Source organism: Gracilinanus agilis, chromosome 1, assembly GCF_016433145.1.
Source record: "Gracilinanus agilis isolate LMUSP501 chromosome 1, AgileGrace, whole genome shotgun sequence".
In the NCBI taxonomy this organism is placed as follows: Eukaryota; Metazoa; Chordata; class Mammalia; order Didelphimorphia; family Didelphidae; genus Gracilinanus; species Gracilinanus agilis.
In genome coordinates this window covers 52,765,116-52,782,647 of record NC_058130.1, presented here as the reverse complement: position 1 = coordinate 52,782,647, position 17,532 = coordinate 52,765,116, and the positions used below count along the sequence as shown (strand labels likewise).

At 34.6% G+C, this 17,532-nt stretch overlaps 1 protein-coding gene across 1 annotated transcript in view; it reads left to right on the top strand.

Moving 5' to 3' along the window:
- The window catches only part of RAD18 (RAD18 E3 ubiquitin protein ligase), a 123,807-nt gene that overhangs the window by 30,832 nt on the left and 75,443 nt on the right, over positions 1-17,532 (top strand). The window contains exon 7 of the mRNA XM_044675981.1: positions 744-843. Coding sequence (XP_044531916.1) covers positions 744-843 — 100 coding nt within the window. The remainder of the gene's footprint in view (positions 1-743; positions 844-17,532) is intronic.

Sequence of the window (17,532 nt, the reverse complement as noted above, 5' to 3'; positions counted from 1 at the left end):
AGCTAGGAAGTGTCTGAGACCAGATTTGAACCCAGAACCTCCTGTCTCTAGGCCTAGCTCTCCGTCCACTGAGCCACCCAGCTGCCCCAGCAAATTTCCTTTTCAAGCCAATCTTTTCATGTTTTTCTGACTATGCCATGCTTATTTCCACGTACTAAGCTCTCTGTGTATAGAGGAGTGGAGCAGTAGAGCTTGGCTGCTTGCTTCCCCCAATACTCTACCATCTTGGCTCTACCTCAGATTGCCCGTAGTTGGTCATATGTTTTAATGATGGATTAGGGATGGAAGAATTAGATAGTAATAGGGCTCAATAATAGCGTTGTCCAAGCTAGCAGTAGTTTCTGAGAATTAGTTTGCTGTTATATAATTTGCTTCCAGCTTATGTGAATTTTTAGTGGAGTTTTCACAAAGTAATATATACTTAGGTGAAGGAGGTCTACCCAAAAGATTTCATAAGTGAAAATTCTAGCTAATTCTCAGTCTTTTACTTCATGCTTGGCATTCTGAACTCATAATCCTCCAAATTTCCTGACATCTTTTCTCACCTTGTTTTCCTTATCTTCCATGGATTTCTTACTTTGTTTTCCTAAGAGTATTTAATGACGTGTTTTAAAGTGTGCTTTGTAAATACTACTATTATTGCTGTTGTCGCTAGGGTTTTTTATTTCTTTATTTTGTACCCCGAATTGGTAAATGGGTTTTTTCATTCTCTACAAATAACATATTTATATTTTTCAATGCAGTGGAATGTCCTGTTTGCAGTGTGAGTATCCCTGAGGCCTATATAAATAAACATTTGGATAGCTGCTTATCAAGAGAAGACAAGAAGGAAAGCCTTAGAAGGTAAGCAATTTAAGTATAATTTATGAATAGATTAAATTTTTTGGCTTTTGTTTATATATTGATTATGAATTCAGCTTTTGTGTTGCCCTGTAGATATTTTTCTCTCATTCACTAACCCTGTTTTTTAAAGTTTCTCATTTTTTTCTTAACTTTTTAAAATCTGATATTAAAACTGTTAATAGGATTTGGCCTAAACAGAAAATCTATTGTTTTGGAAATAGATTATTTTTTGTGAAAATTTGTTTCATTAGTTTCAGAATTGCTGTCAATTCCCAACTCTCTTGATGTCTAAAATAGCAGTATTATTTCTAATGTCTATTTAAAGCTTCAAAACTTTTTAATGTGCTGATTTTTAGATTCTTTTAAGTCATTATAGTTAATGGAGCCTTAGACATTAGTTTTAATTTTAAAGAATTATTTGTCAGTTCTACTTAGTAATCAAATATTAAGGAAATATAAGCATATTTGCTTAGTTTCAGCCAATATGCTAACTTGCCAAATATTCACCACTCATGTATGTGCTTACTAGATCCAGTTTTGTATTATGTTTGTCCTCACTGAAGATGTTCCACATTAAGCATGCTGTTCCTTAGTAGTCATTTGATACCTGTTGATAAGTGAAGTGTTAGACATCTTTTTTTTCTTCTCCCAACTTGCTCTTTTGTTCTTTTATTATATTGGTCAAATTTTTTAGATGCACAGGGCTTTAGGTGTCACCCTTAGTAAGGATTTTTAGAGACCAACAGCTTTGGAAAAATCAAATAAGATAATATATCTAAAACATTTGTGTGCCTGAGTAAAGTCTTATGCAAATGTCAGTATTATTTATTCTGTAGGAAACGGGCCCATTTTAAGAGTTCCTAAAATCAGACTTAGCAACACTACACATTAAATTTGAAAGTCAAGCCATGTGTGGTTTTTTTGTTTATTATCTGATTATTTTGAGGATGGAATTTTAGTCTCAACTATGGCTTTTCTGTAGTGTTTGTTAAACCATTTCACTTGGTTGGTTTAAGTAGTCTGCTTAATTGCCTCTATTCATCTAAATAACAACCAAGTACAGTGGAGAGAGCCGACTGTATGTATGTGGTCTGCATTTAGTTGTTTACTTGCTGTTGCCTGCACTGGAATGTGAACTCCTTGAGGATGGAGATAATATGGTTGCCTGTTTTTTTTGTATCTGCAGGCTTAGCACAGTGCCTCTCATTAGCACTTAATAAATGCTTCTTGACTGATTTTGGAGTCAGGAAGACCTAGATTTAAGTCTCACCTCCGTCATATATTGGTTTTGTGACCTTGGTCTAGTTACTTAACCACTCAGGTCCTCAGATAATTCTGTAAGACAAAGATTCTTAAGCTTTTTTTGTCACAAAAATCCCACTGGCAATGGACCTATGGGTCCCTTCTGAGAATAATATTTAAAAAAATCAATTTTTATGGATATCTTTTGTTTTAGATCACCAGAATTTCTCCCAGAGATTGTTTTCTCCCAAGAGTCATTTCATATAACAAATAATTTTCTTTAAAGAATAAAAGGAAAAAAACCAGTAAAAGTGATAAATGTATAGAAAAAAATCTGAAAACTTATACAGTGTACCACACCTATAGACCTCTCACCCCTATTGAAGAATGGAGTGGGAATATCTTTTTCTATCTTCTTTGGAGGTGTGCTTCTTTTTGTAATTTTGCAACATTCTCTTTTGATTGTTTGCTGATTCTTCCATTTACATTTTTTGTCACTGTGCATATCGTTTTTTTGGTTCTACTTACTTTTCATGTGATTGTTAATATTGTGCAGTTTTTTCTTTGAGAAATGTTTGTTCATATCTTTTTTTTTACATATACATATGTATCATATATCTATATCAGAATGTTTCCCAAAAATTAGTAGTTGAAGGATATGCTAAATTTCATTTAGTGATAAATGAAAATAAATAAAAATTTTTTTCTCATCCAAGCTCACAGACCCCCTGAAATTTATCCATAGTTTGGGATCTATGAATCCCAGATTAAGAATCCATGCTCTAAGACTATAATGAACAAAATAATTGCTTACATGATTTCAGTAGAGAGTTTCCTCGGGAGGAGTTCTATATATCAGTGGAGTCTCAGCTCAGGATCTTCCTCCCACTTCCTCAGGACTGTATCTGGACATTTCTACTGGCAAAAACAGTTTTTCCTGGCTTACATTAGAGCTACCTGCATACTGACTTGGCAATGCTAATGTTTTGATCTCCATAATTTTTACCAGCCTTTTCTTTGCATCTGTTGTAGGTATTTTTTACATATAACTGTTTCTAGAAACATCCTGCCTGGGATTATATATTCTTACTATAGATCACACAGTTGCAAAGTATCAAACTGATTGGGGCTGGACGCCTGCGTTAGGCCCTAGATGGCATCAGACAGATTCCTAGGACCTGCACAGATTAAGGGTCTGAAACGCTTATCAGGACACCTGGCTCCCTTCACAGAACAGCCATCAGGAGAAATTCCATTAATTGCCCGCTGTATCCAGGGGCGCCTCTCCATATCCTTAAGCCCAGCCTAGGGGAGGGGGCAGAGAGAGGGTCCTTGACTTTTTCTCTATAAAATCCCATCCCCCACTCCTCCCGGTGGCTCCACTTCCACCAGTGCAGGCCACACATCCCTGCTAACCCCAATAAAAGGTTTGCCTGAGACAAACCGAGAGTGAGTGACATTCTTTTGAAGTGAGACAGAGCCCCGAACACATCAAACGAGAGGGATTCTTAAACTAATACAAAAAGAGGCTACTTAATCAGATTTCTTCCTTAGAACGATCAACTGCTATCATCCTTACATTTTCTTTATATGTATGAGGAAACTGAGACCGGCTTGGTTAAGTGACTTGTCCCAGTTTCAGAAGTAGAATGTAGAGTGAGAATCCTGAATTCTGGCTTGCTTTTTGGTTCTGTAGCTTACTAACATTGATTGCATGCATTTGTTATCAGTTTAGATTTAAAACAATGTTCGATGAAAAGAGCTTTCTTAAGGGGAAAAAAAGCATGGCAGTATGAAAAACCTAAAAGAAGGAAGTGATCCTGGTCCCCTTTTTTATTCTTTTCAATTACACGGAGAAACAATTTTTGATAATTGTTTTCTGACATTTTGCAATTCAGATTCTTTCCCTCCCTTCCCGCCCTCCCCCAGGTGCTAAGATGTCTGATACAGGTACTACAGGGCTTTCCTACACTAGATATTTCCATATTTTTCATGCCGCGACAGAAGACACATATCATGCATACAATAAAAAACTCATGAAAGAAATAAAAGGAAAGATGGTGTGCTCAGAACTACAGCCAGACTCCAGCAGGTCCTCCTTTGGCTGGGGATGGCGTTTTTTATCGTGCGTCCCTTGGGCTAATCTGGGATCCTTGTTTTGCTGATCATAGTTTAGTCCTTCACAGCTGATCATCTACAATATTTCTGTTTCTGTATTTGTTCTCCTGGTTCTGCTCATTTCACTTTGCATCAGTTCTTGTCAGTCTTTCCAGGTTTTCCTGAACTCGTGCTGTTTCTCATCTTCCATGCGATAGTATCCCATTGTAGCCATATACTGCAGCCATTTCCCAAATGTTGGACATCCCCTCAGTTTCCAATTCTTTGCTACTACAGAAAGAGCTGCTAAAAGTGGGTGTACAAGTACATCCTTTTCTCCTATGTCTTGTCTCTGGGATATAGAACTGGTACTAGTATTGCTGGGTCAAAGGGTATGTATATTTTTATGGTCCTTTGAGCGTGGTTCCAGATTGCTCTCCAGATTGGCTCTATCGATTCATAGTTCCACCAATAGGGTATTAGTGTTCCAGTTTTCCCACATCCCCTCCAACATTTATCATTTTCACTTTTGGTCCTGTCTGATAGGTGTGAGGGGTGGTATCTCAGAGTTGTTTTAATTTGCTTTTCTCTAATCAAGAGTGATTTGGAGCATTTTTTATGTGATTATAGTTTTAATTTCTTCATCTCAGAACTTCCGGTTTATATTCTTTGATCATTATCATTTGGGGAATTCTTTGCATTCTTATTAATTGGACTCAGTTCTCTATATATTTGAGAAATAAGGCCTTTGTCAGACATATTTGCTATAAATTTTTTTCACAATTTGTTGTTTCCCTTTTAATCTTGGTTTTGTTTATACAAACCCTTTTTAGTTTAATGTAATCAAAATTATACATTTCATTTTTCATTATGTTCTCTACATTTTGTTTGGTCACAAATTCTTCCTTTTATCATAAGTCTGACAGGTAAACTTTTCTGTGTTCTCCTAATTTGTTTATGGTATCCTACTTTATTTCTATCAAGTATCCATTTTAGATTGTTTTGATGCTTATGGCTTTATAGTATAGTTTGAGATCTGGTATGGATAGTCTTCCTTCATATTTTTTCTATTGATTTTCTTGACCTTTTGTTCTTCCAGATGAATTTTGTTAATATTTTTTCAGGTCCTATGAAATAAATTTTGGGTAGTTTATTGGTGTGGCACTAAGTAGTGTTGTGAGGATTAGTTAGTTAGTATTAGTATTAGACCTAGCAGGAAGGGCTGGAGAATTCCAAAATGGAATCTCCTTAGTGGTTAAACCTGGTCTCCCTACCTTGTTTGGTCCTGCCTTCTGTCATTCCTGTCACCCTCACACCCCACTGTGAACCCACAGATAATATTTAGTTAACTTCCCTGGTAATTCCCCATAAAAGTAGGTAAATTAATTGATGTAGGATTGTCATTTTTATTATATTGGCTCGGCCTATCCATGAGCAAGTAATGTTTTTCCAATTTTTTGATCTTATTTGTTTGAAAAATGTTTTGTAGTAGTGTACATATGGGAGGCAGCTGGGTAGCTCAGTGGATAGGAGGTCCTGGGTTCAAATGTGGCCTCAGACACATCCTAGCTGTGTGACCCTGGACAAGCATTTAACTCTCGTTGCCTAGCCCTTTCTACTCTTCTGTCTTGGAACCAATTTATAGTATTGATTCTAAGGTGAAAGGTAAGGGTTTAAAAAAAAATAGTGTTCATATAATTGCTGGGTTTGTTTTCATACATATATCCCCAAGTATTTTATATTATCTATAGTTATTTTGAATGGAATTTTTGTTTCTATCTCTTGCCATTGAAGTTTGTCAGTGGTAAATAGAAATTCTGATGATTTAGGTGGGTTTATTTTGTATCCTGAAACTTTACTAAAGTTAATTATTTCTATTAGTTTTTTGGTTGATTCTCTGGGATTCTCTATGTGTACTGTTATATCATCTACAAAGTATAATAACTTTGTTTCCTCATTGCCTATTCTAATTCTTTCAATGTCTTTTTCTACTCTTATTGCTATAGCTAGTGTTTCTAGTACAATATTAAATAATAGTGGTGATAATAGGCATCTGTGTTTTACCCCTGATCATACTGGGAAGAATTCTAGTTTATTCCAATTACAGATGATGCTTGCTGATGGTTTTAGATAGATGCCATTTATCACTTTAAGGAAAGCCCCTTTTATTCCAATGTTTTCTAATATTTTTATAAGGATTGGGTGTTGTATTTTGTCAAAGGCTTTTTCTACATCTTTTGAGATAATCATACGGTTTCTGTTGGTTTGGTCATTGATATGGTCAATTATATTGATATTTTCCTAATAGTGAACCTTCCCCTGCATTCCTGGTATAAAACCCACATGATCCTGGTATCCTGGTTCACTTTTATTTCCTCTAAAGCATCAAGAGATATCATAAGGGTTTGAAAGGAGGGTATTTTCCTTTTTTTTTTTTTTTTTTTAAATCTCATACTGCCCTAAATATACACAAATACTCTAAGCCTAAAATGAAAAGAGTTAGGTAACCAAGAATGGAGTGGGTAAAAGAATCTTGGTCTGGACAAGTATTTTGTTGTTTTTCTTACAAGTAGATTATGGATTAGTATGTAAGTTCTTAGGATATTTGATATGTAAAAATATATCATGGACTAGACGTTTTTTTGCCCCTAAAACCCTTATCTTGTATCTTAGTTTCATTTTTAAGACAGAAGAGTAGCAAGGGCTGAGCAATTGGGTTTAAGTGATTTGCTTAGATCACACATTTGGGAAGTATCTTGAGACTAGTTTTGAATCAGGATCCCCAGAAATTCTTAATAAGCTGGAAAAATTCTGTTACTCTAGTTTTCAATCTTCCCCTTAAGTGTGTTTGGAATATAACCTATATTTCTCCAACCTTACGAAAACTTTATGCTAAAAATTGATTGGAATTTCTAAGTATATCTGACATTTAACATTAAGGAACTATTTTGTAACTGGGTATTTTATTTAGAAGGGCCTGGAATAGAAAATCTTTTCTGAATACCAAATTTGTTAGTACTGACCTATGTTAATTTCTGGTATTTCTTGATTTATAAAATTGCTCACTTTCTCTGAATCGTGGGAAAAAATCAGTATCATGCTTTTGGGAAACATTAGGGTTTGTATTTTGGAAATTTTGAAAAGACTTTCTGACTTTTTTTTTAAGAACCACAGAACACTATATGTTTCCATTAGGAGTTTATATTCATAAATTTTATCATCTATACTTCATATAAATTAAGTTTTTCAGAAAAGAACTTGATAACTTTTCTGCTACCTGTATTTTTCTAGGTTCTTGAGATGTTATTCAGTTTTTATTATGTAGTATTTCTTCATTTTCCCAGAATTTTGTAAGCCTTATAAGGTCCAAGAGATAGTTTAATTGAAAAACAAACAAATAAATCCCTCTCTCCTAAACCTAGAAATACATTATCTTAGAAGAATAGTACAGATGTTCCCACATTTCATTGCTTATACCTGGTTTTAGGCTTCACTGCTTTAACACTAAAGAAAATAATTTAGCCAGTTGGTGGTAGTGTAGTGTAAGACAATAGAGATCTTTTTGGTAGCTTAGTTACTATTTGTAGTTTATTATTTTTTACTAATGAACACATAATGAGTGATTGTTAGTGTGCAAAAATACATTGTAAATTCAAGTTTTCCTGGGTATACCAGTTCATATAATAATAGTTGATATTTATATAGTCTTTAAGATATAAAAAAGCTTTTTGTACATTATCTTATTTGGATCACATAATATTCCTTGGCCCCTTTTAATTTTTAACTGAACCTTTGACACACATTTTTTTGGGGGATTCCAATTATAATAGTTATAATCAGGGAGCACTTATTAATCACATAATTGCTCACTGATCTAAGAGCTTATAAAGGCAGTTTATGATACTTGGCTAAATTGTTTAAAATACCTTTCAGAAATTGTTCCTAATGAAGTTCTAATTTTTAAATTGTTTATATGTTTCATTTTTCCCTAAGAATTTTTCTTATTAAGAAACTTGGAGCTTAATCACTCAGGAGAATTTTTTTTTAAATTGAGAAATATTTTTATATGGTTTTAATATAATTTGTAATTTGCTCTGGTAGATATTAGTAGATTCATCCTTTTTAAAAAAATAATAGGACAAAGGGTAGTACTAGGGTAAAAGTGTCAATGGAAAACTTTATGGCATGATGTAAGACATTCAGATGAACTGCTTTGGGGCCATTGGTGCTCTCCACCCACAAGGAAGTGACAATGAACTTAGAGCTTTGATTTAGTAAAAATGGTGAAATGCTTAATATTGTTTGTATTTGCATAGCATAGATAGGATCATAATTAGGATAACTGGCTATGCCACTTATTAACCTGGTGACTTTGGATAAGTCAGTTAATTTCTTAAGCCTTAATTTCCTCTATACATGAGGATCTCTTCTTAAATCTTCCCATATTATAGTATGGCTTAGGGATGACTTTGATTTCTAGAAAGGTCTTCCAGTGGATTACAAGTTCCTAGTTAGGAATTCATTCCTCAATTGATTTTTCTAATGAACTCCCCAACATCTTTTGACAACTTGTAGCATTCAGAGTTGAAACTGAAGAAAATAGAATTCTGATTTTTTTTTTTTTGGTGGGGGGAAGAAGCCCTTTAAATAATAATAGCTAGCATTTAGTTCTTAAGAGTTTAAAGAGTGGTTTACAAATGTTATTGCATTTTATCCTCATAATAATCCTGGGAGGTAGCCATTAAGTTCTCTATTTTGCAGATGAGAAAATGGAAGCAGACAGTTAAAGTGACTTGCCCAGGTTCACACATTTAAGTTTTGGAGGTCACATTTGAATTCTCGTCTTCCTTTGGGTCCAATACTGGACTTTTAATGGTTGATGTTATTTTTATTAGCTTCTCCCTTCCCCCATTATTAGTAATGAATAGATAATCTCATTGTCTCGATCATCTCACAATTCTCTCCCTCTCTTTATGAAGTCTAAACCTTTAAACTCATGTAGCCATTTCTGCAATGTGGGCTTTCTCTTTTTTAATTGGACCTTCCTGAAGATTCTGAGAGTTGGCAAAAAGGAAGACCTTACATTATTCCCTGTTCAATGAAGATTCTCTAGTTGTATCTTTCTACTATTGAGGAATTAGAAATTGGAGCCACTGGTCTGAACTCTTAGTTATCTACTGTGTCCTTAGTTGTACTTTATATGTTTTCTTATTCTTCTTTGCCATTATTATGTTTATTTTAGTGTCAAGAACATCTCTCTACAGTTCTTTCTGCCTGTTAATTGAATGGGCTTTGAGAACTGAACTGTGCTAATTCAATTATCTTTTAATTCTTTTACTCTTTTTTTTCTACTTCCTATGACTCATATTGATTCTGTAAAAAATCACAAAATGTCATTTTTCTTTGTATTGATTTAGCATTTTACTTTCTTTTTAGTATAATCCTGTTAATTTCTTAACTATAACCTTCTCTGTTTTGAATTTTATTTAATATTCTAATTAGGTTGTTTAATTGGATCTGTCCTTTAAAAATTAGAACAATATTTTATGTACTCTGCTTTTCCACATCTATCCCCATGGTCTCATTGTGTTCAAACTGTTAGTTTTCTTTTTGCTGATGTAGTTTGTTTTTGTATATTTTGCAATATTTCTTGAATTCATCTTGTAATTTTGCAGATGGACGATTAGAGGCGAAAGTTCCAGATTAACAGATAGTTTCTTATTTTGCCATACAAACTATTTTTCAGTTTAGTTTTTTACTTAAAAGTCTGCAACTGCATGATCTGTTCTAATATATTCATCCTATCTGGGTGGTTCCTTTTAGGTGAATTTGCTTCTAACTAGACAACTAAATACTGCAAAATCATTTCAATTAACTCACTTAATTAAGTTAAATTAAGTTAAGTAAATCAAATTCATATTTGACTTACTTTTCCCTTTTTCTCAAGATTTTTAAAAAATTGGTTTTTTAAATTAAGCATTTATTTTCTCTTTTTTTTTATCTACCTCTCCCAACTGAGAAAGGAAAAAAAAATCTTTCAAACAAATATGTACAGTCAAGCAAAATAACTCCCCAAACTGGCCATGTTAAAAAAAAAAAGTATATGTTTCATTCTGTATCTCGAATATACCCTTCTGTCCTTTTGGAATCCTGGTTGATAAAGTTCATTTTTTTTTTGTGGAATTTTTTTATTACTTCAAATTAACATAAAGCAAATAGATTATATTCTTTAAAATTACTCCTGTGAGAAAAAGTATTTGTGGCAAGTATTATGGAAATGAGCTCCTGTGTTATGCAGCAGTTTAGCTACTTCTTGCTTGTTAATTATTTAATTTAATCTAATTTTTTCCCCATTACATGTAAAAACATACATTAAAAAATAAACAAACCCTTATCTTCTGTCCTTGAAACAATACTATATATTGATTTCAAGGCAGAAGTGTAGTAAGGACTAGGCAGTGGGAGCTAAGTGACTTGCCTAAGGACATACAGGGAAATGCCTGAGGCCAGATTTGAACACAGGACAGTCTGGCAGCCTCCAATTTCCAACATTCTTCAAAGAATTTTGAGTCTCAAATTCTTCCCTTCCTCCCTTTGTACCCCCCAAAACCTTGCCCTCTTGAGATGATAAGCAGTCTCATAAAGATTTTACATGTAAAACATTTTTCCATATTAATCCTTTTGTAGAAGAAAACTGGAATAAAAAACAAATTAAGAAAGTGAAAAAGGTTTTCTTAGGTCTTAATTCAAATTCTTATCAGTTCCTTTTTTCTGGAAACATGATATTTTTTTATCATGAGTCTTTTGGGATAGTTTTGGATCACTGTATTGTCGAGAATAGCTAAGTTATTCACAGTTTTTTGTTGTACAGTATTCCTGTCATCAAGTACAGTGTTCCCTGGTTTGGCTTATTTCACTGCTTTAGTTCATGTAAATCTTTCCAGGTTTTTCTGAGCTTCTCTTGCTTGTCATTTCTTACAGCACAATAATATTCCATCGGCCATTCCCCAGTTGATGGATATCCCCTCACTTTCCAATTCGTTGCTTCCACAGAAAGTGCTACTTTAAATATTTTTGTACATAGAAGTCCTTCCCTTTTTTGTTTTTTATTTCTTTGTGATAGTCAGAGGCAATCAACTGTCTTTTTTAGACCTTTGGGCATAGGTCCAATGATTGAATCAGTTCACAACTTCCGTAGAGGTACATCGATGTCTCAGTTTTCCCATATCCCATCCAAGTTTTGCCATTTTCCTTTTCTGTCATAATAGCCAGTCTAATAAGTGTGGGATGATACCTCACAGTTGTTTTCATTTGCATTTCTCTAATAGCAGTTTAGGGCATTTTTTGCTTGACTAAAGAGAGCTTCAATTACTTTGAGAACTGCCTTTTCATCCTTTGACAATTTTATCATTTTAGGGAATGACTTGTAATCCTATATATTCAACCCATTTCTCTATGTATTTGAGAAATGAGGCCTTTATTAGAGAGACTTGTAAAACCATTTTGCACTGTATTACTCTCCATCCTATTTCCTGATTTTTTATTTCTGACCTCTATTTGCCCTCTTTTCATAAGCCCCATCCCCCCTTCCCCTCCTCCTGTCCTGTACTTTCTATATGATTTGTGTATATTCTTCTCTCATTGAGCCAATTTTGATGAGACTAAGGTTCACATGTTCTCCTCACTTCCTCCCCATCTTCCCCTCCACTGTAAAAGTTCTTTCATGCCTCTTTTATGTTAGATAGTTAACTCATTCTATTTTCTTTTCCTTTTCTTTTTTTTTTAAATATCATCTCATCATATTCAACTCACATCTCTGTCTTTCATCTATGTTCTCTCCCTCTTAATTGCTCCAACAGTGATAAAGTTCCTTGGAGCTATTACAGCCATCTCTCTAGGCAGAGATGTACACAATTTAGCCTAATGAATATCTTTTGATTTCTCCTTCCTGTTTATACTTCTCTTGAGTCTTGTTTTTGAGAGTCAAATTTTCCATTCACCTCTGGTCTTTTCACCAGGAATGTTTGAAAGCACCTCGTTTTTCATATGGCCAATTCTTTAGTGTATTTTTAAATATTTTTTTCCATTTGGCCAATTATGCTTTTTTAAAAGACATTCTTGTCTTCATTAGGTTTTCATTCCTCTTTTACCACTGCCTTATTGTGTTTTTTAAGGTCTTAATGTCTTCATTGTTTTCTTATATCTCCTTAACCAAGATGTTGACTTTTTTATGTGATTTTTCTGTATCACTCCCATTTATTTTTCTAATTTTTCTTCTACCTCCCTTATTTGATTTTTAAAAGTCCTTTTTGAGCTCTTTTTTGAGAGCAATTAGTATTTTTCTTGGAGGCTTGGATGCAGCAATATTGACTTTGTTATCTTTTTTGTGTTTTGGACTTACCTGTCACCAAAATAACTTTCAATATTGGGTTTCTTTTTTTGTTGTTTGTTTATTTTCCAGCCTATTTCTTCCTTTTAATTTAAAAAACTGTTAAAGTTTGCCTCTATAACTTTGGAAAAGGGAGCACTGTTCCAGGTTTCAGGTTCTTTGTGAAGCTGCCTTCAGAGCTGGCTCTGAGGATTCCTCTGCTTTCAGTTCTTCCAAGGTGGTAGGTTGGGCATGATCCCAGGAGAGCTGTGTTTAATGCTTTCCCAGCCTGTGCTCTGGCTGGGAGTAACCGAAAGCACTCCTTTACCCCCTTGGAACTGTGGCCAGAGTCCCCTGTTCCTTGGCCACTAGTGCTGGTTTTTCCTAGTGTTCTTGCCCCAGGACTGCAATGTGTAGATCATAGGTAATATTTCTGAGAAATAAAAATTATCTATGTTGTTGATTCTTCTTCATACATACTATTATTAATGTTTTATAAGTTTGAGTCTTCTTTCCAACCAAGTTTTAAGGCATTGATCTTTGAAGTCTAGGTTTATATATCATCTGGACAACCTTGCAAATTATTGAACTGAAAGTAGGTAGTTATTAACAACATGTCTGTCCAATGAATACAATTGGAGAACCAGTCCTAAATATTTAGATATGAAGGCAAAGGGAGGAAGTTAAGCCCTTACTTAAATTACTTTGTATCCTTTGAAAAGTGATCACTAATGCTTTTATACCACATTAACTCTCTAGATGCCCCATCTGCAACTCAAATTCAAAACATCTAAAATTTTATTCAATAATTCTTGTACTTTAGTTAGCTGTCCCTTTCCCTCTTTCTTTATTTTTCTTCATGGAACCAACATCTTTCTAGTTACCCAGATTTGTAACTTCATAGTCATATCGAACTCTTTCTCCCATTGCAGTCCCTATAAACCAAATTGGGACAGTTGCCAGGTCTTATAAATTCTGCCACCATTTCTACTTCAGATGTGCATTTCAGACTCTCATCAGTTGTTGTTGTATGACTATAATAAACTCTCAACTGGTATTTCAACTTTTAGTCTCTTCCCTTTCCATTCCATTTTCTATACCAGTGGAGAAAAACTTAAGTAGAAATGGATCTGTGTATGCCCTCATATTGACTTCAAAAAACCACAAACCAATAACATTTATGTTGTGTTTTTTGTTAAATGTTTCCCAATTACATTTTAATCTGATTCTTGTCAACACTGGAGTTTGATAGCACCTTCTCTAGGAATAGGTTTAATCTCAATAAATTCACTAGCTCTCTCTTGTATTTTATTCTGAAGGATCATTAGTCTGGTATCTTGATTCCCACCAGCCAGCCTGGCTCCAGTCATTGTATCTCAACTGCATTCCTCCATCTCTATTTTTTTTTTTCAGTATAGAGCAATTTTACTTGTAAGAATACAAAATCATTGTTTGCTATGAGCATTTTGAATATCTGACATGTCTAATTTTTTTGGTTAAATTGTCATTTGCTGGGAACTGATTTGGATAAAACCATAAGTATAAGCTCTGATCTTCATTGTGGTGCCATTTGAGTATATAGTATAATTGTAATATCTCTTTGGGGGAGAAAGGATGTTCTTTATAACAGGTCCTAATTAAATTACAATTTTATTTTTATCATTAGCTAGATTGAGAGCAAGGGTTTTGTTTCCCATTTGAGGATGTCACTAGAAGTGCTTTACCACTGAACATTCAGTGTGTTTTAGAAAATTAAAAATAGCACAAATGATTGTACTCTACATTTTATCATTATCTAAGTAGAAAGCTGATTTGTGTTTTTATAGTAGGAAGTGATAAAACATGCACTAATGAAAACTTATCTTTTACCTAAAAAACTAATATATAACCTATTCTTTTCTGTGATTTATGAAAAACTTTAGAAATCCTAATGCTAGGCTATATTGTACAGCTATTGGCTTTGGTCTGACTTTTTATAGAGGGACACAGCACTATTTAGTACAAGTCGCGGATGCATTTTTTTGAACATCTGGTATCTTAGAAAAGTAAAATCTTGCCAAACTCTGATGTTTCTGAATAGCTACAATATCTAAAGAAGTGAGACTGCTTTTTCAATCATAAAATACATCAAAAGCAAGGCCCGTTATGATGGTCATGAAGAAATCTTACAAGCCTCTGAAACGAAAGGCATCTAAGTATATTAGATTTGGCATATTACAAATTTATCCTCATATCATATAAACAAACCTTGCTTTTTGACTAAGATTTTTCCACCCACAGAATGTACAGAGTATAGTTCAGTTCTCTGCTGAGCTAACCAACTCTTTAAAACTGGTTCTGAAAAGAACCATACTCTGAAATGTCTCCCTAGAGAGCTCTACTTATTATACCTGAGATGTCTTTTCCAGAATATGATTAAAAAGTGAATATACCCTTTTTTCCTCTCGCTCTCAAAAGCCATAGCTTCCTTCAAGTGTGAGCTCAAGTGCCACTTCTTCTGGGAAACCTTTCCTGGTTACTTCTCAGACTTAATGGTTTCTCCTTCTTCAAATTTAAGTTTACTTATTTATGTGATCAGTGGAATGTAATACAAGCTCCTCCTAGTAAGCTGTTTTTGCACCTCAGGACATTGCAAAGTATTTTGTACATAACAGGACTTAGTAAGTGTTTGTTGCTTTGAACTGAATTCTTCTCATTATTACTCCTCTGTAGTACACAGCGTATTTTGATGCTTCAAAATTCCTTAGTCTATCAGGCTTTCAGATTGTTTTCTTTTATTATTACATGATATTTCATCCTGCATTCCCATGTTCAGTAGTATTCTCTTAGTATATTAACTTCAAATTGATCATAACATTGCTGATTACATTTCAGCCTTTAAGAAGAATAGATAATCTGAAAACTAAAGCAACAAGAAAGGGAGTGAGTTCTCTTTATTGCTTCTCTTACCAGTGTGACTATGGTTGTCATTGTCTATATTTTCCAATTCACTATTAAAGAAGCTTTGAGGTACCTTTTGAGTTTTTTTTTTTTTTTTTTTGACAAAAAATAATTTATTTTACAAGTATAGAACAAAATATACAAACATCTTAGCTTTATTATGTCCTGTAAATAACAGGCCTAGTTCCAAGTCCAGAGCCCTCCTTGGAATTTATTCCTGCATCATGGCTTCTCAGGGCTCCCCACAGGGTTAGCTGGCTGCAGTGACTGGTTTGGAATCCTGACTCCAAGGCTACTATGACTCTAACTTCTATTTTGGCCACCTAGCGAAGAGGACATGGTAGGAGATTCAGGATATCAAGATGCCTCCATGTTGGGCCATCTGAGCATGCTTCAAAGCCCCCATTGTACATTTCTCCTATTTCAAAGTTGATGTTCCCAGCAAATACATAGTAATGCATCTGTATTCAGAGTAGTCCCTTTGTAGTCTCCAAGGAGGTATAAGCAATTTCCCTTCACTCAATTCTCCAATGTCATATACTTAAGTGTCAAAACAGCCAATGTGGTTAATCCCACATGTACAAACAGAAATCACAATTATCCCCAAATGCAAAGTTTTCCAAATTCCTATAACAAGGAACATTTCACAGAGTTTGCTTGGTCTTAGCTGTGCAGGGCTTTTCATAATGCACAAGTGAGAGAAAGAGCAAAAACAGGTAGAGCAAATGGTCTTCACATTTTACAGGGAAACCCGGTCCACACTGAGTTTTTCAAATTACTTGGTGCTCTATCCCCTAGGGATTTGGGGCCTGGAATCAACTAGTGAATCACCTCTTACCTCTTTTCTCAGATAAGAAAATGGTCCTAGGTAGAACCTCTTCCATGATTCAGGGTATAATGCTGTTCAACTAGAATCTAGACAAAAAGTGTCCCTTTCTACACAGAGTATACCCAGATCCTCTAAGAGTCCATCCTCCTGTATTATAGGTAATTCGCTCTTAGAAGTCCAGTTAATTTCCTTTGGGTCCATTTTCCAAAGGGCACTCTAAAATTCTCCCACCCCTGCCCCCATAATGTGTTCTTGCTATTACCAGGGTAAGCAAAATGGAATTACAAACTCATCTATCCAGACAAGAAGACAAGTAGGATCACCTAGAGAAGTAGCAAAGAATGTCAGCTGCTTATTTCATCCTAAGAAGTTGTAGGACATTTTCTTTTACAAAAGGCAAGTAGTCTAGGTTGGGTTAAATGCCACAAACAATATAAATATTTCTGCCAGACCATAGCAACTTAGTGATGCTTACATTAAATTTAATATCAATACTTATTTTTAAGACTCAGTAATATAGAATGTGTCAGTATATCAATGCTTATATTAAGAATCCAGCAAAACAAAAAGTAGCAGTACTTAAACAGTCAATTATCAACACATGAAAAGTTTAGAAAGTCACACCAGTGCAGCTCACTTGTGGTGTTCCCTTAAATTTAAGGAGGGCTTATCAGCATCCTACTTCTATTTACCACTAGATTTGAAGGATTTGAAGGATTAGCTTTTAAAAAAGAAATGTTAACTTCCAAAGTATAAAACAAATATACAAACAGCTTAGCTTGGTTCCTATAGTGTGCAGTCCCAATTCTAAGTCCAAAATCCACCTTGTGCTTAAATTCCAGGACACTCTGGCTTCTCAGGGTTTCCCTGCTGAGCTGGCTGACTGCAACATTCTCCCTGGAATCTTGGCTAGAAGGTCTTACTCTCACCATGGCTCTGACTCTCATGTATGGTTGGGGTTGCTGCTAGCACCTGATACAGAGAAGGACAAAATGAAACAACCACACAAACATTCTGGGTCTAAAAAGGAGAGGGGGCAGGGGTCTTTCTCCATCCCACCTCCAGTTCATTTCATAGCACTCGTGCTGTAACTGAACTGATATCTCTGTTTTTATGGACACGGCAGGAAAGAGCCCTTTTGAGATTCTTAAATGAAAGTTCTTCTAAAATGATGTTTTAACATCCAAGATGATCTTCACTAAACTCCCTTTTT